Source organism: Rhinatrema bivittatum, chromosome 10, assembly GCF_901001135.1.
Source record: "Rhinatrema bivittatum chromosome 10, aRhiBiv1.1, whole genome shotgun sequence".
Classification (NCBI taxonomy): Eukaryota; Metazoa; Chordata; class Amphibia; order Gymnophiona; family Rhinatrematidae; genus Rhinatrema; species Rhinatrema bivittatum.
Genome location: NC_042624.1, coordinates 119,718,570 through 119,745,357, shown reverse-complemented (window position 1 = coordinate 119,745,357; position 26,788 = coordinate 119,718,570). Strand labels below are relative to the sequence as shown.

The following is a 26,788-nucleotide window of genomic DNA, read 5'->3' as shown; positions in this document are numbered from 1 at the left end:
AGGCTACAGCAGCTGGTACGTCACTGGACACTGGCAGGGCTGCGGGTGGGATCTCAGAACTGGAACAGCGGGGGGAACAGAGGCTACAGCAGCTGGCACGTCACTGGACACTGGCAGGGCTGCGGGTGGGATCTCAGAACTGGAATAGCGGGGGGAACAGAGGCTACAGCAGCTGGCACGTCACTGGACACTGGCAGGGCTGCGGGTGGGATCTCAGAACTGGAACAGCGGGGGGAACAGAGGCTACAGCAGCTGGCACGTCACTGGACACTGGCAGGGCTGCGGGTGGGATCTCAGAACTGGAACAGCGGGGGGAACAGAGGCTACAGCAGCTGGCACGTCACTGGACACTGGCGGGGCTGCGGGTGGGATCTCAGAACTGGAACAGCAGGGGGAACAGAGGTTACAGCAGCTGGCACGTCACTGGTCACTGGCAGGGCTGCGGGTGAGATCTCAGAACTGGAACAGCAGGGGGAACAGAGGCTACAGCAGCTGGCACGTCACTGGACACTGGCAGGGCTGCGGGTGGGATCTCAGAACTGGAACAGCGGGGGGAACAGAGGCTACAGCAGCTGGCACATCACTGGACACTGGCAGGGCTGCGGGTGGGATATGGGAACTGGAACAGCGGGGGGAACAGAGGCTACAGCAGCTGGCACGTCACTGGACACTGGCAGGGCTGCGGGTGGGATCTCAGAACTGGAACAGCAGGGGGAACAGAGGCTACAGCAGCTGGCACGTCACTGGACACTGGCAAGGCTGCGTGTGGGATCTGGGAACTGGAACAGCAGGGGGAACAGAGGCTACAGCAGCTGGCACATCACTGGACACTGGCGGGGCTGCGGGTGGGATCTCAGAACTGGAACAGCAGGGGGAACAGAGGCTACAGCAGCTGGCACGTCACTGGACACTGGCAGGGCTGCGGGTGGGATCTCAGAACTGGAACAGCGGGGGGAACAGAGGCTACAACAGCTGGCACATCACTGGACACTGGCAGGGCTGCGGGTGGGATCTCAGAACTGGAACAGCAGGGGGAACAGAGGCTACAGCAGCTGGCACGTCACTGGTCACTGGCAGGGCTGCGGGTGGGATCTCAGAACTGGAACAGCGGGGGGAACAGAGGCTACAGCAGCTGGCACGTCACTGGTCACTGGCAGGGCTGCGGGTGAGATCTCAGAACTGGAACAGCAGGGGGAACAGAGGCTACAGCAGCTGGCACGTCACTGGACACTGGCAAGGCTGAGTGTGGGATCTGGGAACTGGAACAGCAGGGGGAACAGAGGCTACAGCAGCTGGCACGTCACTGGACACTGGCAGGGCTGCGGGTGGGATATGGGAAATGGAACAGCGGGGGGAACAGAGGCTACAACAGCTGGCACGTCACTGGACACTGGCGGGGCTGCGGGTGGGATCTCAGAACTGGAACAGCGGGGGGAACAGAGGCTACAGCAGCTGGCACGTCACTGGACACTGGCAGGGCTGCGGGTGGGATCTCAGAACTGGAACAGCGGGGGGAACAGAGGCTACAACAGCTGGCACATCACTGGACACTGGCAGGGCTGCGGGTGGGATCTCAGAACTGGAACAGCAGGGGGAACAGAGGCTACAGCAGCTGGCACGTCACTGGACGCTGGCAGGGCTGCGGGTGGGATCTCAGAACTGGAACAGCGGGGGGAACAGAGGCTACAGCAGCTGGCACATCACTGGTCACTGGCAGGGCTGCGGGTGAGATCTCAGAACTGGAACAGCAGGGGGAACAGAGGCTACAGCAGCTGGCACGTCACTGGACACTGGCAAGGCTGAGTGTGGGATCTGGGAACTGGAACAGCAGGGGGAACAGAGGCTACAGCAGCTGGCACGTCACTGGACACTGGCAGGGCTGCGGGTGGGATATGGGAACTGGAACAGCGGGGGGAACAGAGGCTACAGCAGCTGGCACATCACTGGACACTGGCAGGGCTGCGGGTGGGATATGGGAACTGGAACAGCGGGGGGAACAGAGGCTACAACAGCTGGCACATCACTGGACACTGGCAGGGCTGAGTGTGGGATCTGGGAACTGGAACAGCAGGGGGAACAGAGGCTACAGCAGCTGGCACGTCACTGGACACTGGCAGGGCTGCGGGTGGGATATGGGAACTGGAACAGCGGGGGGAACAGAGGCTACAACAGCTGGCACATCACTGGACACTGGCAGGGCTGAGTGTGGGATCTGGGAACTGGAACAGCAGGGGGAACAGAGGCTACAGCAGCTGGCACGTCACTGGACACTGGCAGGGCTGCGGGTGGGATCTCAGAACTGGAACAGCAGGGGGAACAGCGGGTCAGGACTGGCAGAACTGTATTTGGATCGCAGTCCTAGATTAGCAGGGGCACTGGCAGAGCTGTGGGGGAGGGGTTTCAGTACTGCTGTAGGGGGGGGGGTGGAGGCAGCAATGAGCCTCAGATTTTCAGAAGATCTTGAGAGAAACAAGAAAGTGACAGAGAAAACAAACGCGGCGGCTTCTAAAAGATTACTGAGCTGAAAGTTCAGGTCCCTGGGCATCTTGAGGCCCTCCCTCCGCTGCCCGCCCCGTTCCCTCAGCCTTCCCAGGAAATAACCACATCCCCCCCCCCCGCCTCACGTGCAAACAGCACTAAAGAGCGCATGAATATTTCAGTAGGAGCAGCCCTGAGCACAATAAGCAGAGAGCCTGGGAGGAAGATCTTTAATGAGGGTTTATTCTCAGAGCAGGTCTCCGGTCCCCAGGCCTTCCCTGGGCTCTGCCAGGCTCCCCCAGGAGCCGCTTCACATTCCCAGTGCCGGATCTTTTCTTTTACAGGAAATCCATTCGCCTACTCCGTGCCCAATACTCCTTGCGGGCAGGAAAGGGAGGGAGGGGGCGCGGCGTTTCCGCTCCCATTAAAGCCGAACCGAAACACAATCAGTGCCACTTCTGCCCCCAGCAGGTCCCGGCCCCTGCTAATACCTCCTCCTGCATTTCCAGCAAGCGCCATATCCCTGAGAAAAGCAGCGCCCGCCGCTCCTCCCCCTGCTAAATCGGACACTCCCTGCACTATTTGCTGAGCCAAAGCGGACGGAAGGGGCAGGGGCGGCTCCAGCCGCAGTAAGATAAAGGGGCAAACATGAGCACGGCAGATGGAGAAAGGAGGGGAGGGGAGTGGGGAGAAAGGAGAAGGAAAAAAAAGATAAGTCCCTCCCTTCCTTCCAGCTTTCTCTCTAGCCCATGGGAAGAGGCGAGTTCCACCCCTGCCAGCAGGTGGCACCCCCTCCCCGAACCCTGCCTGCTTCCCATCATGGGCTGGGGAAAGGTTTGAGGGAGAGTGGTGGGGGTGGGAAGAGGACGACGACATCTGAACAGAAGGTGGAGATGGAGAGGCTCAAGGGTGGAATGGGCAGAGGGTGGGGTTCGGGGCGATGGTGGTGAGGTGAAGTGGGGGGGGGGGCTCAGGGATGTGGGAAGCCGGAGGGAGCCAGGGTGATGGTGGCAAGGGAGAAGCAGGGAGCTCAAGGAGGCTTAAGGGAATGGTGGGGATAGGAAGCAGAGGGTGGGGAGGAGAGGAGATAGTGGGCAGAGGGTGGGGAGGAGGGGATAGTGGGCACAGGGTGTGGAGGAGGGGATAGTGGGCACAGGGTGTGGAGGAGGGGATAGTGGGCACAGGGTGGAGAGGAGAGGGGATAGGAAGCAGAGGGTGTGGAGGAGAGGGGATAAGAGGAACAGGGTGGAGAGGAGAGGGGATAGGAAGCAGAGGGTGTGGAGGAGAGGGGATAGGAAGGAGAGGGTGTGGAGGAGAGGGGATAAGCAGAGGGTGGGGCGGAGAGTGGATAGGAAGCAGAGGGTGGAGAGGAGAGGGGATAGGAAGCAGAGGGTGTGGAGGAGAGGGGATAGGAAGCAGAGGGTGGAGAGGAGAGGGGATAGGAAGCAGAGGGTGTGGAGGAGAGGGGATAAGAAGCAGAGGGTGGGGAGGAGAGGGGATAGTGGGCACAGGGTGGAGAGGAGAGGGGATAGGAAGCAGAGGGTGTGGAGGAGAGGGGATAGGAAGCACAGGGTGTGGAGGAGAGGGGATAAGAGGAACAGGGTGGAGAGGAGAGGGGATAGGAAGCAGAGGGTGTGGAGGAGAGGGGATAGGAAGGAGAGGGTGTGGAGGAGAGGGGATAAGAAGCAGAGGGTGGGGCGGAGAGTGGATAGGAAGCAGAGGGTGGAGAGGAGAGGGGATAGGAAGCAGAGGGTGTGGAGGAGAGGGGATAGGAAGCAGAGGGTGGAGAGGAGAGGGGATAGGAAGCAGAGGGTGTGGAGGAGAGGGGATAAGAAGCAGAGGGTGGGGAGGAGAGGGGATAGTGGGCACAGGGTGGAGAGGAGAGGGGATAGGAAGCAGAGGGTGGGATTTCAGGTTCAGCTTTGTCTGCATGTTTCTCTTTCTAATTTGCGGTCCCTTATTCTGTATTTGGTGAGGCTCGGTGCATTCTGCATGTGTAACTGAGGTCCACAAAAGTGCATGCGCAGAACGTAGAATACGCTTAGCGAGCTCCTAATTTTCAGCCGTTGCAAGAGGAAACTTTATTTGCATATTTTCCTTAGGACTTGTCAGCTCATTTTAAAAATGCGCGCGGGAAGGAAAGAACCAGTTTGACCACTAAGTCCACCAGTTTGCCCAGCCTATCCCTAGTTCTTCAGCCTGCAGTCCCAGCTTACCCAGTCAGTTTTGGGCTATAACTGACTTACACCTGATAAAGAGCAGGTTATAAAAACTGGGATTTACGCGCGGAAGTGTTGACCCCTGCCCCGGACCTGCCTCTGATCCACTTCTCATCTCTTACAAATCACCGGAGAAGCGCCAGAGCCTCCTCAGTATCTTCGTTCCAGTCGCCAGGAGGACGTGCAGTACATGTAAGATCCTTAACAGAACCTCAGCAATTGCTGGGCGTTTAGATGAGACAGAACAAGGCTTCAGAAGAGGAAGAAGAGATGGGATGCACTTAGCAGTGATTCACAAGAAAAAAGATCTGTATCTGTGCTTCATTTAACAGCAGAAATCGTACCTCACCGATAGGAGCAGTGAATAGCAATGCTCTGGAAATACTTACCCACGGGAAGCAAACTGAAACACGGCGAAGAATCTGAGGAGCGAGGTTAGGGGAATCACAGGAGACGGAAGTACAAAATAAATAAATACATAAAAAGCAGAAAGAGGAAAGCAAAAAATGATTCTGGGGACTGTAATGAGATTCACAGGAGGAGCTGGGAGCTGACATTGTCTCAGCTTTAGGATCCCGGAGTGAAACACAGTAAAGCAAGAATGAAGAAAATACACACCGAGGTGTGAAGTGCGCTTACAGGAGGGCTTTGAGGACTAGCAGGAGGGTCAGGATCTCAAACCAATGTGTGCAGGATTCCCGGCAGAAGCTCTGGCCAAAGGGTACAGGAGGTTCGCTGGTCACGCACGAGGAGATCAGGCCCAGGGGCAGCGATACAGGAAAAAAGCCCCCTTACCCTGCGACCCGAGCCTCCGTGATGGGGGAAAAGGGGGCAGGCGGCTCCTTCCCTGATGGAAAGCACTGAGGGTCCGACGCGGCACGGTAGCGTTTAAAATGATCCGGCCACCTGACCGTGGTGCAGCTGGACCAGAACTTTAGAAAATGTGCTGCTCCCTAATTGAGCTCCGTTTCAGGGGCTGGGGTTGGGTTAGTGGCTAAGGCTGGCTAAGGTTCACAGCCGACGCCCGCTCCCCTCGGGTGTCCTTCAGGGGTGTAACTGGGCTGCCACCGCATGTCTTCTAAGCACAGTGCAATTTTGGGGCTCTAGCTGCCGCTCTGTGCAGGTTACCCCCAGTGCTTCAGTCCTATCCTCTGTGTTTATCCCATGCATTCTTGAATTCCTTTACTGCTTTTGTCCCCAGCACCTCCAGGCATAAGAACATAAGAGAAGCCACACTGGATCAGACCAAGGGTCAAACAGTGGCAAATACAAGTTACAAGTACCTGGCAAGTACCCAAACACTAAGTCTATTCCATGCTACTGATGCTGTAACAGCAGTGGCTATTCCCTAAGTCAACTTGATTAATAGCAGGTAATGGACTTCTCCTCCAAGAACTTATCCAATTCTTTTTTGAACCCAGCTACACTAACTGCACTAACCACATCCTCTGGCAACAAATACCAGAGCTTAATTGTGCATTGAGTGAAAAAGAATTTTCTTCGATTAGTCTTAAATGTGCTACTTGCTAACTTCATGGAATGCCCCCTAGTCCTTCTATTATGCGAAAGAGTAAATAACCAAGTGACATCTACTCGTTCGAGACCTCTCATGATCTTAAACACCTCTATCATATCCCCCCCTCAGCCGTCTCTTGTCCAAGCTGAACAGCCCTAACTTCTTCAGCCTTTCCTCATGGGGGGAGCTCTCCATCCCCTTTATAATTTTGGTCGCTCTTCTCAGGACTTTCTGCAGTGCAACTACATCTCTTGCTTACCTCTTGGCCTCTCTTTGACCACCTGCCATGCTTACCATTATATTTCTTTCTCCACCAGTACAAAGAAGAGGGTTTAGGGCAGTTCTGCAATGAACAGGTCCAAAACCTTCACCCTTCCAAGCTCAGTAAGAAAGGAACCAAATATCTAATTCCCACAGCGCTACTAGACATGCACAGTGCTGGTCAGATGCACACAGGAGACAGTCCCTGCTCCATGGAGCTTACAGACAAACGTGCATGAGAAGCGAGCCTATGGGACGTGTAGCGAAGCCCCTTGATGCCCAGTGCTCGAATGACTGCGTTGGGCTGCTGACAGCCTTCCATAACCCTGTTCTGCTTGCTGCTTTTGAGTTAATCAGGTCATGGGTGATTTGTAGATAAATTATGCATGTCGAGTGGCTCCCTGCATTGTGCTCACCATACTCGCAGAAAGCAAGGGTGTAAACACAGGAGACAGACAAAAAGAGAGAGGAGGAGACTGTGCCGCTGTAAAGCTGCTCGCCAGAACTTCAGAGCTGCCTTTTCAAGGGGCCTGGGGTTGCTTTCCTCTCCGAGAGGAGGCTGGAATGAGCTTTCGTCCTGCCTGCAGGTTAGACTGCACTGGAGGGCTGGAGGAAGGACTCGATGAGCAGGCACTGGATGGAGAGTGGGGCTGGGCGAGAGGAGGGGTGGGGAAGGAAGGGCTGTAAGGAGCTGAAATGGTGCAGCTTTGCTCCTGCCCCTCCCCCCTCCCCTGGAGCCTGACCCGAGCGAGGTGGACTGGGCTGCAGGTTCTATCCGTGAAGAGATGTTGCATGATATTCTCCCTGAGCCTGGCCCCGCAGTTTCATATCTTACTTTTACAGCCTCCTTTTCAGTGGAAAGGATTTGTTTCTGGTGCATTATGATGGAAACGTCTGTGGCATCCGTCCCGTCTCTGCGCTGCTGTAGGGTATATGCTGAGCTCCTTCAGTCTCATCCCATGTTGCTTGCCTTTTCCTGGACCATCTCTAGCCTTTCTGTATGGTCCAGGTGAGGCCTCAGCAAGGGCCTGCACAGAGGCTGGGTCACCTCTCCCAGCATCCTGCGGCCCATCACGGTCTCGGGGACCTGAAAGACCAACACAAGTCCAGGAGGAGCTGCCTGGAGCCCTGGCTACCAGAGTTTCTGAGGTAGGAAAGGCTCTGGGAAAACTCCAGACAGCTTAGAGAACAAGATCAAAAGTAAAAAAAAATCTAAAAGACTGCTCAATTTCCCAAGCCATCATCCATCTCCGGCAGGGGATCTGCCTCATCGATATCTAGTGGAGGCTTTGCATGGAAATAAAGGTTAAACAAACAAAAAAAAAAGATAAAAAGCAATCCCTTTATATTGAACTAACTTTCAAATCTCAAATTTCCCAAAAGTTCATTTACCTTCCTTGTCTTAGAGCATTTTATGTTTCCAACAAAACGTTCATAAATCCAGACAAGGGAAATAAAACCGTCAAAAGGATAAATCGGCTGAAAGTATTTCAGAAAGAGCTTTGTCTGATTTGCAGGAGGAGATTTTTCTCTCCTGGTCCCAGAAACCCCAGACTCCCCATTGCGGAGTCTGGGGTTTCCTCACATGGAGACCTGGCTCCAAGAACCTTGCTTTAAGCACAGAAATGAAGGTTAACAAGTAAAACCAGATCAGCTGATCCCTTTTTATCGGACTAACTTAATGCATTCCTGGACCCGCTTTCCGGAGCTAAAACTCTCTTTTTCAGGTCAGAATTCAAACGAGCAAAAAGTGACATCAGCAAGAAACATAAAGTAGTGCGAGTTTTTTTCCTTATCCTTAAAGATGAGCATTTTTCCAGATGTTTCTAGGCAGAATTTAGGAGCTAATTTTGATCTTTAGTTCCTCAGTAAATGCAGATGCGTTTCAGGGACTGGAGCGGCAGAAAGCTTGGTTAGATCAGCACATGTAGTAGACCTGGATTTGGCTGCTTTTGTACTTCCGAGGTATTTCTTACAGGAATCAGGGACTCGGGAGTTATTGTCCTTATTCTCCGTGTACAATATTATGTTTCTCTGTTCTCTTTCTTATCCATATTGGAGCTAAATTTGGAGGCTGAACAAGCTCATTACGGATTGTATGGTTTTAGGGCTTTTTTCATTTGCACTGTATATTTATGTGTAATTTTGCATTTCTTGAGACTTTTTCTTTTTACCTTTTTGTTTCATATTGTTGAAATCCAATTTAAAAACAAGAAGTTCATGCATTGCATCATCTCTTTAAAAAAGTGTCACAACCTGCAGACTCCAGGAGAGCCCCACGATAGCTCCTTTCCCAGCTTCTCCTCGCCACTCTTACACTTGCACATTGGGTATCATGAGTCCTTCCAGCCTCAGTGCCCGCTCCTCTCTCTTGCCGCACTCTGAAGAAAACAGCACTGCCCTCGCTGAGGCAGACACCGGCAGGAAGCCCAGGACAGCACAGGGGGTCCCCCTTCAATTCCTGGGGACGGCAGCGCAGCTGAGAGGTGACAGAGCTCCACTCATCATCCCTACTCTGGCACTGGAAGAAATCCTCTTCTAGCTTTTCTCATGTCAGTCTCCCCCTCGCTCCCTAGGGGTCTCATTAGCCTGGCCCCTCCACACCCGGTTATTATTAGCAGGGCCCCGGTGCCAGCAAGGCCCATCTCCAGCCCGCCACCTCCTTACTCCTCATCCTGGTTCATTGCATTGCTCTGGGGTGGTGGTGGATGTTATTTAAACCTCCTGCCACACTCTGGGGTTATCAGAGAGCTCAATGCCATTGGGGACAGGCTGGTTCCACCCCCCTCGTGTTTCAGATTCTCTACAAAAAAAGCGCGGATACAAATTCAAAGAGACAGCAGAAGAAAGCCAGGACCGACCTGTCCTGGGCACGAGGCATTCGCTCAGGGAGGCACTGAACACCAGTGCTCTGAATAACAGATGTGTGTATGATGCGGGGTGGAGATACGTGTACTTTATAAAACGTGTATACCGTATATCATATGTGCGGGTTATAAAATACTTGCATACCTCTGCTTGTGGCCACACACCTGCCGCTGCGCGCACTAATTTGAAAATTATTCTCCCAGGAGGTCATTTTCAAAAGGTTTTATGCATGTAAATGGGCTTTTGAAAATTGCAATAAAATAGGCTATTTTTATGCCCATAACACCTTTGAAAATTCATTCCTTACTTTTGAAAATCAGTTTGCACATAAGCTTCAACTGTGGCCCAGGGTTATCCGCGTCCTCTTACCTGTACACAGCAGCAGACTGCCATGCACATAAAAGCCAGGTTTCTCCCTGTAAGAGGATGTTCTATAATTGCCCCGGGCTGAGTGTGTGTAAAAGTGCGCACCTAACCTGCTTTCACACGTAATTTTTACATCTACTGAGGACTGGCGTTCTGGGAGCAGAGTTGGGACTTGCATGCACACATTGCCATTTTAAATCTACACACACATATGTTATCCCGTGCAAGGTGTGCCCTGCTCGAGAACGTGTCACTGCGTGAGATAATCGGTGCAGTTATCCAAGGATTTTCAATGCAAACTTACAGGCGCAGGTTCACTTTGGAAAACGAGGTAAAATCTGTGCACAGACTACGTACACGCAGACTTTACTGCTGGGCGTGCTATTATAAAATTACCCTCCGAGCACAAAGTTTATGCTGACTCGTGTTTTTGTGCATGCACCTCATTATCAAATGGTTCAATCCAGTCCTGGTTTAAAACCCCGCCACTGCCTGCATGGAGCTGTAGATTTTTTTCTCCCCACATCTCCATGCAGGACTGAGGTAAAACCAGGATGGGATCAGACGTTACAGAAAAAATGAAGCCAGCTGACAACCTTAGGTGCATGCAACACACACAAAGGCAGCCACATCCTGAAATAATTCCACAAACAGCCCTGCAGCCTAAGCCCTTCTGAACCTTTCAGGAACACAAGTCAGCGGAAGCTGGGCCTAAAAATGAGGAGGTCAATATTCAGAGGCATTCAGCTGGAAAACTCACACTTTATCCAGCTAAATACCGACAGATAACCCATTATCCATCTAAAATGTATCTGGATTTCGTAGGGGCGTTATCCAGCTAACTCTGGTGATGCCAAAGATTAATCCTAAACTTAGCTGGATAAAGCCAAGAGAACTGGTTACGTTCAGTATTGAGGCTGCACCACTGAATATCCCTCCAAAGTTAGCCGGGTAACTCTGCAATCCAGCCAGTGACTAAATGTTACCTTCTAGATTCCTGCACCCCCTTTGCCCTGGGTGATCTGCAAGCCAAGGGGCACTGAGACAGCCACTGGGAATGCATTGCCCTGAATGAGAGGCAGATTAAGCAAACTGACCCAGGCCTGAGCTGTCACAGATCTGCACTCCCTCAGGCCAATTAGCACAAAAGGAGAAGGAAGTGGCAGCACAGCCTGAACTTAAGGTGCCTTTACCTGCAGGAGAAACAGGTTAAACCTAAGGGGACCCAGCTCCCTATGGCTGAGCGCTGCTGGCACCAGCTGCAGGGTGGTGCACCGCCCTGGGGTCCTGTTAGAGAGGAAGCCCGCCTCCCCGCTCTTTACCTTCCCAGGAAGCACGTGCAAAATAACAGGAGGAAATATTTCCTCTAGTTCCTGAACCACAGCAGATTTGTGGCTGCCGCTGCCCCCCGACTCACCTGGTTAATAATATAGATGCCGTAACTGACCCTCTGCCGGCGGAGGATGGGATGCAGATAGTGGAGCCAGTACTTGAGGTGGTGGTCCCGGTGGCGGAAGGGGATGATGATTGCCACTCTCTGCTTGGCTTTGCAGTCCGAGGGGATGTATTTCCCACCGTTCCTGACATCGGGGTTCTCCCTCTGCACGCGCTCCATGCTTACGGCAGAGCTGAACTCGATCAGCAGGCGACCGACTGCGGAGAAAGGAAGCGGTTAGCGAGGACGCTGACAGAAAGAGCCACAGCCGATGACAAGGCGGGGGCGGACACATCCCCAAGCTGTGCTGCCGAGGGCTGCCCCTCTCCTCCACCGCCCATGTTTCCCAGGTACAAGGGAGTCGTGCAGTGTAAGGGGACCAGCAGCCGAGGGCACAGGGGGCCACACACTTGCTGTGTCCCCCTGACGCTGCCCCAAGAAACTGACAGGAAGCCGGAGGAGGAGGAGGGCAGGTCTGAATTTACCCTTACTAAGACCCTCAGCTATGCTCAGCGCGGGGCCCTCCCCCTGCGCCGGCTCACAGGCCTCCCTCGCCCAGCGTACCTGAGGTCCTTCAATCAAGAGGAACTCGTCGGCAGGGCCAGAGATGAGGGGAGAGGGTCAGATCTGGGCAGGGGGGGACCCTGCACCCCGAGGAACTCCCCACCCCCACACCCCTGCACTCTCCAATGATTTCTGGAGGGACGGGGGTCACCCCCACTCCATGATTTCTGAGGGGAGAAGGCGCCTTTAAGTTTAAAATCCCTAGGAGGGGAAGATGGCGAAGACCCAGTGAGTGGATTAACAGAGAGGAGCCCGGGAAGATGAATCTGAGGGAAAGGAAGGGAGAGGTGAAGAGTATCCTAGGGGCAGCAGAAGAGAGAAGGCGAGATGGGAGGGAGAGAGAGGGGTCCGAGGGCCGGAGGAGATGAAGGAAAGGAAAGTCGTTTAGAGATAAGGGTAACAGAGAGGTGGAGAAAGGACGACAGTGATGAAGAAAGAAGGCACAGCCTGTGTATGCAGGACATAGGCTGCATGGGTAAAGGACGGTGTAACCACCTCATCCTTCCCAGCTGCCTCTCAATATAGGAAGGAGGTCACTGAAAACACAGAAAAACATTTCCATAACCGAGCATCTTCAGGGTTTTTCAAACATGTACTTGGCTGCACATTTTGCACTGAGGAAAAGAAACAGGCCCGGTGGTACCGGGTGTGCATACCGGACAATTGCACGGGGCAGCACACTCGGAAGGGCGGCAGCAGGGGAGCCATCAGGGTCCGCTGGTTCAGAGTCTGCCCTGTGGACAGTGGTGAAAGTGTCAGGGAAGGAGGGCTGGGCTGTTGCATCATTTTCTAAGGTGAACAAAATTCCTCCCATTAAGCAGAGCGGCTACGATTCCTCCAAGCAGCATTTTTTTTTTAAAGAGTTCCTGGTTCCGCACAGCCAATAACCAGGCTGAGAGCGGTAATAGCTAGTAGAACTGACCTTGGCCCGGAAGCATTGGCTTGGTGGGGCAGGGGGCACTGCCTGCAAAATGCAAGCACCTCAGCTTTTATGGCTGCCAATGGATCCCTTCACACTGATGGCCGGAGAAGAGGCCCTGATCATCTCCCCTTCTGCTCGCGGTGAACAGCAACAGAACCAGCGGGGCTCCAGCACCTCCTTTGCCTCCCGCATATCCTCCTGCTATGGCCAAACAACGAGAGACACAGCGGGCTGCCGGCATCTCTCCCACCGGCGGTGAACAACAAGAGCCCCAGCAGAGCCACGGCACATCCTGTCTGGCAGCGGCTGAAGAAGAGGCCTGGAGTAAGACAGAGCCTATCACAGAGCTTGTGTGTGTGGAAGAGAAAACCAATGAGTGTGTGAGAGCTTGCGCATATTGAACCATCAATAACCAAAACGTTAACCGACATCGTGAACCTATCCCTCACAGAAGGAAACTACCCCAACTGCTTAAAATCAGCAATTATCAAACCCATACTGAAAAAGACCAACCTTGATCCAGAAAACCCACTAAACTACCGACCCATATCAAACCTACCATTCATTGCCAAAATTATTGAAAAAATTGTCCACTGCCAACGCAGCGACCACCTGGAAAGGAACAACATCCTACTCCCCACGCAATTTGGCTTCAGGAAACACCTGAACACTGAGTCACTACTCCTATCATTAAATGACACCATGCTCAAAGGCTTTGATAAAGGCCACAGCTACCTCCTAGTCTTAAACCACAAAATCATGATTGACCGGCTCTCCGAAATTGATGCAAATGAAAAAAACCCTACAATGGTTCTCATCCTATCTAAAACAAAGAGCCTACCAGGTGTCAATCAATGACCCACCCTCTCAAAGAAAATAAACCTTGACACCGGAGTTCCCCAAGGATCCTCTCTCTCTGCGACACTCTTCAACATTTATCTTCTTCCGCTATGCCACTTCCTAACAAACCTTAAACTGACCCACTTCATTTATGCGGATGATATACAAATATCAATCCCAATTCACAACACTCTGGAAGACACCTACAAAAAGACAGCCACTTATCTCACAACAATAAAACGACTACTAACCAACATGAAACTCATCCTAAACATCGATAAGACAGAAATAATCATGCTGGATAGAAAAAACAAATCTCTTCACCTACCACCACGCAACATAATGAACCAAAAAGCGGCAATCTCCCCTGTCATTCATGCCCGCAACCTAGGAGTCATAATTGACAATGAACTATTCAAGAAACACATCACCGCTAAAATAAAAAATGGATACCACAAACTCCTAACCCTAAGACATCTAAAACCTTTCCTTTCTCTGAATGACTTCAGAACAGTCCTTCAACTACTCATCTTCTCCAACCTGGACTACTGCAACTCCCTGCTATTCAACTTACCTCTCACCACCATCGACCACTCCAAATCCTTCAAAACACAGCCGCCAGAATACTCACTGGAACCAAAAAACATGATCACATTACTCCAACACTGATATCACTACACTGGCTCCCAATAAAATTCCCAATAGACTACAAAATAATATACGAAAAGCAAACAAACTGGCTAAGTACATCAATAAAACTCCACTCACCAAACCGAAATCTCCGCTCAACTAACAAGGGTCTCTTAAAATTTCCTCCTACTCGTTCCAAACAACTTACCTCAATTCGGAAAAGAGCCATATCCCTAGGAAGTCCCAACTCTGGAACACCCTCCCAACCGAACTTAGAACACAACAAAACTTACAAACCTTCAAAAAAGAACTAAAAACATGGATGTTCACCAAAGCCTACCAAAACACCCAATGACTCTCTTTCACTACTTCCCTCCCTACCTGCTCTATGTAACCATGTGGAACCAATGTAAGCACGTAATATAACATGTATAGCTCAACATCCGAATTACTTTTATAACACTTATAATAACTATGTTAACTCTCGCACGAATCTTTTGAATACTCTGTTAACATCGAAACTTTGTAAACCATTGTGATGGCAAAACCAAACGACGGTATATAAAACTCGATAAATAAATAAATAAGTGTATGAAAGCCTTTGAATGTGCATGTGTGAGAGAGAGAACCAGTGAGTATGAGAGCACCTGTGCAAGTGTGCTTGTGTGAGAGACAGCCAATGAGTGTGTGTAACTTGTATACGTGAGGGAGAGAGCCATTGAGTTTGAGAGTGCCTGTGTATGTGTGTGTAAGTGAGCGTGTGTGTGTGTGTGTGTGAGAGAGAGAGAATAAACGTGTGTTAGAGTATATGTGAATGAAAGAGAGAGGCAGAGAATAAAATTTGTGTACCCTCTTCTCTCAATAATCCACAACAATCTTAGGGCGAGTGGAAATCAAAAGATCACAGGTATGAAATGCAGAGAATTTTTTTATCCCTATTAGTTTTAATTTTTTGGCTTTATTTGAGGTCTGCAGTTTTGAAATCTTTTATTGGTGTTTGGTAATTTTTTTATTTTGATGAGTTTTTAATTATTGGATGTTATTCTGTTCATCAGCCATTTTGAAATATTTATTCTTTTTATTAGTATGGTTGATATTTTATATTTCTTGTTTGTGTGGTTTGATGTTTCATGAGATATAGTGATGATTCTGTTTTTCCATTGCTGCACTGCATACAGAACCGGTCTGCACATTTCTATTTGTACTTTATGGTCTGTTTATTGTGGATTTGGTGAGCGTCTCTGTGCTGTACATTTTTGACCGAGGTGAGGTTTTCGGCTAGCGTACAGTTTCTAGGTAGGGATCTATTGCAGCCTTAGGAGGTGTATTTTGAATATTATTTCTAGACGGTTTGTGCTAATGGGAAATGTCCTTGTTCTGCTCTGCACCCTTAGTTGGGGAAGTTTCTGAGACTTTTTATTTGGATTCTGTCCTATCCTGTGATAGCCATGTTAGTCTGGCACTTTCCAGACTATTATATCGAGTACAGAGTGCATCTGATGAAATGGACTCTGCCCTGGAAAGCTCGGTTAGCCAATAAGGTGCCAGCCGCCTCTGTCATTTTTTGGCCTTTTCTGTAGAGAACCCAAACTTCACTCCCATACAGAAGAATTGTATTAATTAATGCTCCCTAATCATTTAGTGACAGTTTTACGAGATGGTTTACACTGGCTAAAGCTTTATTTGTTGCATGACCGGAGATGTCACTGACATAAGCGGCCAGCACTTTGCGACAACGATGCAGATAATGGTGCAAAATGTTTGTGGCGGTGCCTCCTGCTTTATAAGCAATGGCGTTCCCTCTCAGTATGGATGGAGTCTGGTAAGAGGCGAGCGTGGAGAGAGCCAAGGCAGTGGGGGTGGGGAACGGGGGCAGCAAAAAACCTAGCACCCGTCCTGAAAAAGAAAACTAACCACAGCCCAGTCTGGTTTTGGTGCTCAGCAGCACTGACACTGACTCGGGATTTGTTTAATGAAACAGCAACATAAAATGGCTTTGAATGTGTGTGTAAATTCAATTTACCTACGCAGGCCGTCTGGCAATGAAGTGATGTATACCAGAGACAAGTCGGCAACTCGGATTAACTGAGCAGAAAATAAAGTCCAAGAACTGCTCAACTCTGTGTTTGCACCATCGGCGCTCACCAGTCCCTTCAGATCGATGCAAACAACTTTGCCCATGCTGCGAATCCTTAACAGGCTCCAGCGGGGGCGGGGGGCTGGTAGCTGCTTCTCCTTGCAGATTCTCCCTCCAAATTTCCAGGGGCACCCCTGCAGTCCGTGCAACAAAGCTAAGGAAGGAGGATATCAGCTTGAGATCCACCGAAGCCCATCCAGCCTCTGAGCTCCACTTCACGAAACATTCACCACGCAATCCATTACCCGAGCTTCCACAGTCTCATATCCCACGCACGTTAATCAGGAGAGCATGTCTGCTCTTTAAAGTAACTAATGCAATAAACTGAAATTACAACAGTTCTGAGCAAATATTATAATTCCAACATCACAAGCAGGAGGCTCCGGTGGTTGACTCCACAAGTCACTTTGGGCCAGAGCTGCTAAATAGGATTTGATGAGAGAGGTAACAGTGGTGGGGCCTCTTGGCAATAGTGATCATAACATGATCAAATTTAAACTAATAACTGGAAGGAGGACAATAAGCAAATCCATGGATCTTGTGCTAAACTTTCAAAAGGGAAACTTTGATAAAATGAGAAAAATAGTTAGAAAAAACTGAAAGAAGCAGCTACAAAGGTAAAAAGTGTGCAAGAGGCGTGGTCATTGTTAAAAAATACCATCCTAGAAGCACTATCCAGATGTATTCCACACATTAAGGAAGGTGGAAAGAAGGCAAAACGATTACCGGCATGGTTAAAAGGGGAGGTGAAAGAAGCTATTTTAGCCAAAAGATCTTCATTCAAAAATTGGAAGAAGGATCCAACAGAAGAAAATAGGATAAAGCATAAACGTTGGCAAGTTAAATGTAAGACATTGATAAGACAGGCTAAGAGAGAATTTGAAAAGAAGTTGGCCGTAGAGGCAAAAAACTTGACCGTAGAGGCAAAAAACAGTAAAAACTTTTAAAAATATATCTGAAGAAGAAAGCCTGTGAGGGAGTCAGTTGGATCGTTAGATGATCGAGGAGTTAAAGGGGCAATTAGAGAAGATAAGGCCATCATGGAAAGATTAAATGATTTCTTTGCTTCGGTGTTTACTGAAGAAGATGTTGGGGAGATACCCATACCAGAGAAGGTTTTCATGGGTAATGATTCAGATGGACTGAACCAAATTACGGTGAACCTAGAAGATGTGGTAGGCCAGAATGACAAACTGAAGAATAGTAAATCACCTGGACCGGATGGTATACACCCCAGAGTTCTGAAGGAACTAAAAAATGATTTTTCAGACCTATTAGTAAAAATTTGTAACTTATCATTAAAATCATCCACTGTACCTGAAGATGTAACCCCAGTATTTAAAAAGGGCTCCAGGGGCGATCCGGGAAACTACAAACCGGTTAGCCTGACTTCAGTGCCAGGAAAAATAGTGGAAAGTGTTCTAAAGATCAAAATCACAGAACATATAGAAAGACATGGTTTAATGGAACAAAATCTCCTCTTTTAGCTCTCTCTACACCCATCTCGTGCACTCCACTCATCAGACAAGTCACTCCTATCTATGCCCTTCTCCTTTACTGCCAATTCCCAACTCCATGCTTTCCAGCTGGCTGCATCATGTGCTTGCAATAAACTTCCTGAGCTGGTGCATCATGCTCCCTCTCTTTCCTTATTCATATCCTGACTAAAAACCCATCTTTTTAAGGACTCCTTTTCTCCCCCACCTCCGCCTTCTCTGAACGGCTGAAAGTCTGCCTTTTCCTCTGATCATGATGATCTCAGACTCCTCTTTCTTGAAGAGAACCTCTCCCATTCGATGTCAGAGCAGCAAAGAAATTAACTTAATTAATTAGTACACAAAACTTAAATAAGTACATTTAAAAATGCAAAAAGGATTGGTAGGGTGGAAAGAAACTCCCATCCAATTAAATAGTTTGATGGAGGCATTAATTCAAACATCAAAAAAATCAGAGAAAGAACTGAAAGACTCCACACCCTAAGATGGTGGTCTGGCTTTATGTACCAGAGGAACCTACCATGCACACCTTCCACTATGGGGGAATTTGTTCTACGCACACAATTGGTACATTCTGTCTGACAGAATCACTGCACATATTATTAATTAACATTTCCTGTTAACACAACAGCGTCTAACAGCTGAGGGCACGTTACCAGATCTCTTTCCATAAATTCTGAAAGCAGCACTTAATGCAGGGTTTACCAGAGAAGTCCATGCCCTCTAGAAGAACTGACCTGATCTTGACTTGACCCGACTGCATGCATGGACTTGTAGTTCATGCTATCCTTAGGGAAAACATAGCCACACCTTCCTGCATGAAACAGTGTAAATCCAGGACGTGACATGGACTCGTCTGGTAAGCACCTCCAAACATAACCAAGCAGAGCGTTCACTGTCACAGCTGTGCACGTCTGCGTTTTCCTGCACATCTCTGTGCGTGTGGGCCACGCCGCCAAGGCCCTGGACTTAACCCTGAGGGAGAACCCCACTGCACTGAAAATGCTTTACCGGAGGACAGAAAAATGGAAGCTTTCTGCAGCTTTTAGGAAAGGTTTCTTCAGATTTGCAGCATCTCCGTTGAAGACTATTAGAGGAAGAAAGGGCATGGACAGAGGTTTTATAAAGGAAAAAGTCTCACTTCCCACCCGCACAGGTTCATCTGATAGCTGTATCTGGTTTAAGAGCATCAATCTTGCAGCCAGCGGCTTTAATGAGGAAAAATGAGCCTGTGAGGCCCAGAGCACCAGAGGCATCGGAAGGCAGGAAGGAAGGGCGCAGCGTGGGACATCTGTAATAAGAGGCTTCCCTCGATGCCTAATTAAAGGACCCGAAAACAGACCTCTGCAGACCTGCTCTCATTCCACTCCAGCAACCCACACTGCCGGAGAAGAAAACCCAGAGAAATGGGCTGGAACGCTCCGGAAAGGGGAGAAAGTCACTCCCGGAACGTGATGGCAGCCAAAGAGCACGAGGAACAAGCCCGGCACGGCCGATGGGTGCCTGGGGCTGGCGGTGGCCACAAAACCAGAGACCGAATACTACAAATCCCGGGACGAGCTCAGAGGATCCCCAGCTCCACCAGGACCCCCCGTCCGTTGTCATTCTTTGGTTTCTCTACTTGGTTCCCGGCTTCACCCTCGCTTCGTCACCACCGAGGAGCCTCTCTCTGCTCGTCCCCGCTCTTTCCTGAATTTTGGGAGCTGAGGAGTAAAGCTGCAGGCGATACCTTTTTAACAGGACTAACCTGATACACCTGAGAGCAGGTTTTCACCTGCAGAGCCGAACGGGCCCCGAACGATGGTGCCTGCTGCTGGGCCGTTTCTGTTCAGAGCTGTGACCACGACGACCACGTGGAGGGAAGAAGAAGGATGGAGCGGGGGCGGGGAAGGAGGTGATGTATTTAAGAGCGGGGGCGAGAAAGGCAATGGAGACAAACGAGTTGTAGAGGTGACTGAGGAAAACGAATGTCCTTACTCAGCCTCTTCCATCTTACATTTCTGGACAGGTTCTGCAGTTCCCAAGCCTTGGTGCAGCGGTCGCTCTGCACTGCTCCAGGGTTGGAGTGTGCAGGCCCCCATCCACCTGCCCCCACTGTGCTTTCCTAGCGGCCGACTCCTTGAACGGCCCCCAGTGGCTCCCTGCAGTCCCAGCCCTGCTGCCTCCTCCTTCCACATCACTGGGCCGCCTTTGGTTCTGTGCAGAGAACCCGCAGCGGGGCCTGGCGCAGTCCTACCTGCCAAAAAATGGCTCCGCTCTCTTCGCTGTGATCCGTTGGCTCAGCGTTTCCACCTTTTCAAGGCCAAGGCGCAGCCACGTTCACCGAGATGTTGTGAGGCACAGCAACCTCCACGGGACTGGCAGCGGGGACATGGAGAGGGCTCGCATGGCCAAGAGGAGAGCTAGGGAAGCACTGAGAGCCCCTCCAGCCCCTCTTCCAAACTTTAAAACAAAGGGAGAGAGCACGGACCTGCCAGGATGCACCCGCAGCCTCGACATACAAGCGCAGGAGAAGGGAGAAATCGGTGGAGTGCAGGCAGTTGGTTCGGCTAATTACAGTACCACGTGGCTGCTGTGGGTCCCAGCGCTCCCAGTGAACCCCATCCAGTGCTCACTCCTCATCTCACTCAGCCAGGGGTCAAGAGGAAGAGGTGCGGGGTGCACGAAGCGGGACTGAGCTTTCTCTGCCCTGCGCGCTGGCCCGTTCATTGCCACGCTCCAGGGCTCAGGCTGTGGCTCGGGAGGAGAGGCAGTCAAGCCACCGGTGTCCTCAGACAGCAGCTCCTGCACACTTAAAGGTGAATTGTCAAAAGCTGCGTGTATAACAAATAGCATATATGAGAGTACATAAACCACAACGTACACGCGTAAATCAGGGTCTGCGGGTATATTTACACAGGTAAGAAAGCAGGGTGTGCGGGTACATTTACACAGGTAAGAAAGCAGTGCCTGCGGTATATTTACACAGGTAAGAAAGCAGGGTGTGCGGGTATATTTACACAGGTAAGAAAGCAGGGTCTGTGGGTATATTTACACAGGTAAGAAAGCAGGGTCTGTTACACAGGTAAGAAAGCAGGGTGTGCGGGTATATTTACACAGGTAAGAAAGCAGGGTCTGTGGGTATATTTACACATGTAAGAAAGGGGAGGGCCAGGGGCTATTTTACAACGTACACGTGTAAATCAGGGTCTGCGGGTATATTTACACATGTAAGAAAGCAGGGTCTTTGGGTATTCAGGGTCTGTTGATATATTTACACAGGTAAGAAAGCAGGGTCTGCGGGTATATTTACACAGGTAAGAAAGCAGGGTCTGCGGGTATATTTACACAGGTAAGAAAGCAGGGTCTTTGGGTATATTTACACAGGTAAGAAAGCAGGGTCTGCGGATATATTTACACAGGTAAGAAAGCAGGGTCTGAGAGCATATTTACACAGATAAGAAAGCAGGGTCTGCGAGCATATTTACACAGGTAAGAAAGCAGGGTCTGCGGGTATATTTACACAGGTAAGAAAGCAGGGTCTGCGAGCATATTTACACAGGTAAGAAAGCAGGGTCTGTGGGTATATTTACACAGGTAAGAAAGCAGGGTCTGCGGGTATATTTACACAGGTAAGAAAGCAGGGTCTGCGAGCATATTTACACAGGTAAGAAAGCAGGGTCTGAGAGCATATTTACACAGATAAGAAAGCAGGGTCTACAAGCATATTTACACAGGTAAGAAAGCAGGGTCTGCGGGTATATTTACACAGGTAAGAAAGCAGGGTCTGAGAGCATATTTACACAGATAAGAAAGCAGGGTCTGCGGGTATATTTACACAGGTAAGAAAGCAGGGTCTGCGAGCATATTTACACAGGTAAGAAAGCAGGGTCTGTGGGTATATTTACACAGGTAAGAAAGCAGGGTCTGCGGGTATATTTACACAGGTAAGAAAGCAGGGTCTGCGAGCATATTTACACAGGTAAGAAAGCAGGGTCTGCGGGTATATTTACACAGGTAAGAAAGCAGAGTCTGCGAGCATATTTACACAGGTAAGAAAGCAGGGTCTGCGGGTATATTTACACACGTAAGAAAGCAGGGTCTGCGGGTATATTTACACACGTAAGAAAGTGGAGGGCCGGGGCTATTTTAAAAACTGCCAAAATATTATGTGTCTTTTATTTGCATATATTTACATCTGGTTATCTGGTGTAAGTGATCACAAACATCTTAAAAGTGAAAAAATGCCCGGGTGGGGGATTAGGGTGAAATGAACAGCCAGGAGGGTCTTCATGAGCTGCAGATGGACTGGGAAAACTGGTAGACTAATTGGCAAAACTGGTTATTTCATTGCCGCGCGCAGGTTATAAAATCCCCTGACTTGCAAGTGTAAAAGCCGACTTACAGGGAGTAAATGTGATAAATAACACAAGTAAAATCTATTCGTATACATTATTTGCATACAACTATATGGCTAAATTTCAGCTTAAGGAGAAGACAACCACAGTGCTGCGAACCTATATATTCAAACGAACCACAAATCACAAAAGGTATCGCCAAAAAATATTTTTTCTAAAAAATGCTCTTCACCATCAATAATTAAACATATTTTATGGAGAAAAAAAAATTTTAATATAGAAAACGGAATCGCATCAGCAAGCCTCTGACGACGTGCTCGGTCCAACCAAGCCGTCCGGTCTTTTCAATCACTTGTGACCCGTTATTCAGCTGTTTTGTTAAATCTACCATCCGGTGGTGTCAAGAATATTGTTTACTCGTATAGCCCTATAAATGTTGTATATATTCATCAGACCAGTTCGTGTCGATGGTTCAAGACAGTTCTTATAAAGTATTTAAAGCTGATGACAGCGGCCGTGTTTCGCAGCCATGCGGCTGCTTCATCAGGAGTCAACAATATACACCATAGTCTATGAAAAAACCAAAACGAAATATATTAACAGATAATGATAAAAATGATGTAACTATAATACTTAGCTTCAGATGGTGTAGCAACCTGTTTCAGCGGGAACCGTGTCTCCATCAATGTAGTTTGAAAAATGCCGGGCTAGAGGCCGCTCTGAACTCATACACAAGATTAAATAGCCCGCTCTTTTTCGCGGGCGTCATGACGTCATCGGACGTCTATCATCACCATGGTTTCACAGACGCCAAGTCAGCAATCCTAATATTTGACTCAATTTCCTCACAGAATTTATAGAAATACATTCAATTCCAACATAGTATTTAAGCCTGATGGTTGTACAGTATCTAAAAAGTGTATCCAACGTTGTTCTGCTTTTAAGGAGCAATACAGATTGTCAATCGATCGAGGTTATCTATATTATTCAATGTCCCTGCAATTTATGGTATGTGGGCAAGACAAAAAGATCTTTGAAGACACGACTTATTGAGCATAAATCCTGCATCAATACGGGACGGGGGACAGCTCCATTGGTGATTCACTGCCTTCAATTCAAACATGGGTTTGACGATATGAAAGTTTGTGTCCTAGAACAACTGTCCCCGTCTTGGCGAGGAGGAGATTTTGACAAGCTTTTATTAAAAGCAGAACAACGTTGGATACACTTTTTAGATACTGTACAACCATCAGGCTTAAATACTATGTTGGAATTGAATGTATTTCCATAAATTCTGTGAGGAAATTGAGTCAAATATTAGGATTGCTGACTTGGCATCTGTGAAACCATGGTGATGATAGACGTCCGATGACGTCATGACGCCCGCGAAAAAGAGCGGGCTATTTAATCTTGTGTATGAGTTCAGAGCGGTCTCTAGCCCGGCGTTTTTCAAACTACATTGATGGAGACACGGTTCCCGCTGAAACAGGTTGCTACACCATCTGAAGCTAAGTATTATAGTTACATCATTTTTATCATTATCTGTCAATATATTTCGTTTTGGTTTTTTCATAGACTATGGTGTATATTGTTGACTCCTGATGAAGCAGCCGCATGGCTGCGAAACACGGCCGCTGTCGAGTCATCAGCTTTAAATACTTTATAAGAACTGTCTTGAACCATCGACACGAACTGGTCTGATGAATATATACAACATTTATAGGGCTATACGAGTAAACAATATTCTTGACACCACCGGATGGTAGATTTAACAAAACAGCTGAATAACGGGTCACAAGTGATTGAAAAGACCGGACGGCTTGGTTGGACCGAGCACGTCGTCAGAGGCTTGCTGATGCGATGCCATTTTCTATATAAAAAAAATTTTTTTTTCATAAAATATAAGTTTAATTATCGATGGCGAAGAGCGTTTTTTAGAAAAAATATTTTTTGGCAATACCTTTTGTGATTTGTGGTAAATTTCAGCTTATCCAGCTAAGTAGCATCTTTTTACTACTTAGATGGACAAATGTGAACTTATCCGGATAAATAGCACTTTTGTTTTAGACTTACCCGGCTGACTTGCATACCTGGATAAGTCTGAAAAGTGCAATTAGATTGTCAAGTAGCATTTTCAGACTTATCCAGCTAAGTGCTGCTATACTTAGCCGGATACATCGGAACTTAGCTGGATGAGTGCTGCTATACTTAGCCAAATACATCGGAACTTAGCTGGATAAGAGCTGCTATACTTAGCCGGATACATGGGAACTTAGCTGGATAAGAGCTGCTATACTTAGCCGGATACATGGGAACTTAGCTGGATAAGAGCTGCTATACTTAGCCGGATACATCGGAACTTAGCTGGATAAGAGCTGCTATACTTAGAGGGATACATCGGAACTTAGCTGGATAAGTGCTGCTATACTTAGCCGGATACATGGGAACTTAGCTGGATAAGAGCTGCTATACTTAGCCGGATACATGGGAACTTAGCTGGATAAGAGCTGCTATACTTAGCCGGATACATGGGAACTTAGCTGGATAAGAGCTGCTATACTTAGCCGGATACATGGGAACTTAGCTGGATAAGTGCTGCTATACTTAGCCGGATACATGGGAACTTAGCTGGATAAGTGCTGCTATACTTAGCCGGATACATCGGAACTTAGCTGGATAAGAGCTGCTATACTTAGCCGGATACATGGGAACTTAGCTGGATAAGAGCTGCTATACTTAGCCGGATACATGGGAACTTAGCTGGATAAGAGCTGCTATACTTAGCCGGATACATGGGAACTTAGCTGGATAAGAGCTGCTATACTTAGCCGGATACATGGGAACTTAGCTGGATAAGTGCTGCTATACTTAGCCGGATACATGGGAACTTAGCTGGATAAGAGCTGCTATACTTAGCCGGATACATGGGAACTTAGCTGGATAAGAGCTGCTATACTTAGCCGGATACATGGGAACTTAGCTGGATAAGTGCTGCTATACTTAGCCGGATACATGGGGACTTAGCTGGATAAGTGCTGCTATACTTAGCCGGATACATGGGAACTTAGCTGGATAAGTGCTGCTATACTTAGCCGGATACATGGGAACTTAGCTGGATAAGTGCTGCTATACGTAGCCGGATACATGGGAACTTAGCTGGATAAGTGCTGCTATACTTAGCCGGATACATCAGAACTTAGCTGGATAAGTGCTGCAACTTTTCTGGATAAGTCTGAATTTGCGCACCTTGTAGTTTTGACACGTGCGAGCATTTGTGTGAGCATATGTACTCAGATTTTGTAACGTGTGCGTATCGTTTCTGTGCAGGTTATAAAATATAACTTTGCGTGTGGCCATATACATGCATACATGGGCGCACGTGAGCAGCTTTGAAAGTCCCCCACTCGGTCTTGTTTCTGTGAGCTGCTGAGAGCAGCCATCAGGACTGGTGACTTTTCCCTAGCACACTGGATCGGGAAACGCTTTGTTAGCTTGTGTCTGAAATTGGTTATTCTGTTCTTTACCTTTTGACTCATTTCACCAACGTGGCATCCCTGGTCATAATTTCTGAGCTGCTGATGAATAGAAGTGAATGAATAGGATCCCTTTGGACTGAATGTCTTGCCCATGTGGCAAGTTGTACGGTCCTGCTGCAGCCTGCCGTGTGCTGTCTTGCCTTTTGCTTCTTTATGGGTTTCTTTTGAAGGTTACTTCTTAGTAGGTTCTACTGACTGGATGGACTGTCATGTACTATGTTCCTGTGTGTTTTTTCTGGCAATAATAGGAAACCGTGCTCGTTCATCTGTCTGTCTGCTCGTCCCTCCATCCAGTTAAGTGCATGAGGATCTGCTGGCACAGTGAAGGAGCAGCGCAGACAGACCCAGTCTGCTGGCGCTGTGGGGAACCGTCTCTGTCTGGGTGCAGGGCAAGACCGTGCACCAGTGCTCTTCTGCATTCACAAAGAACACATCTGGAACTTCTATGCACTCCGAAAAGGAGGAGACCTTTCCAAACTGGAGGTTTCAGAGCAGGTGGTTGGCGCAAAGCTACAATGGGGGCAGCAGGGAATATTTCTTTTGGCGATTCGTTTGTCAGTGGCAGTGGGGCCTGTAGGTCTGATGGTTTTTCTTGGTATCTTACGCTCTGGGTTGTAGGATATTACAAAGGGCTCCTCCTCTGCAAGTTTCCACTTTGTATTGCAGGAGATTTTCCCTGAGTGTCTTACATGAAGACACCGTTCTCTTACAGATGATTTTATGTTTGGAAGATCTGATGTCTTCTGGGTCAGAACATAGATAGAGGTCCCCGGTGATGCCTAGTGCTGAACAGCAAAAGAGGAGGCTCTTGTGCACACCACAGACCTTGGGCCAGAAATCAAGGACCTGGGGTTGATCTGATGAGGGCAAGGAAAAGGATCTTGCAAGAAAGGAGAAGGAAGTAAGATCTCTCTCTCTCTGCAGCTGCTGCTTCTCCCTTCCATCGCTTCAGTCCCATCAATCTGCAGGCTCAGTCTCCGCGTCTATGCTGGGTCCCTGCAAAGAATTCCTGACATCTTTTCCTGCCCGTCCCATAATATACCGGGAAACTCCAGAGCACTGAAATCACAGAGCTAATATACACTTGCATTTCCTAAATGCATATTTGGAGATTATGCAATCTAATAATACAAAGTAATGATAGAGGAGCCTGGCGATGGGATCCAGCAGCGAGCAGACTCTG

The 26,788-nt window shown here is 48.9% G+C and overlaps 1 protein-coding gene across 13 annotated transcripts in view; it reads right to left on the bottom strand.

The window, feature by feature from the left end:
• Positions 1–26,788, bottom strand: part of B4GALT2 (beta-1,4-galactosyltransferase 2) — a 121,677-nt gene that overhangs the window by 21,939 nt on the left and 72,950 nt on the right. For all 13 annotated transcript variants that reach the window (XR_003858927.1, XR_003858926.1, XR_003858931.1 and 10 more), the window contains one exon: positions 11,126–11,361. Coding sequence is in view for 1 of the 13 variants with exons in the window: in XM_029618108.1 (XP_029473968.1) it covers positions 11,126–11,361 (236 nt within the window). In the remaining 12 variants the exon portion in view is untranslated. The remainder of the gene's footprint in view (positions 1–11,125; positions 11,362–26,788) is intronic.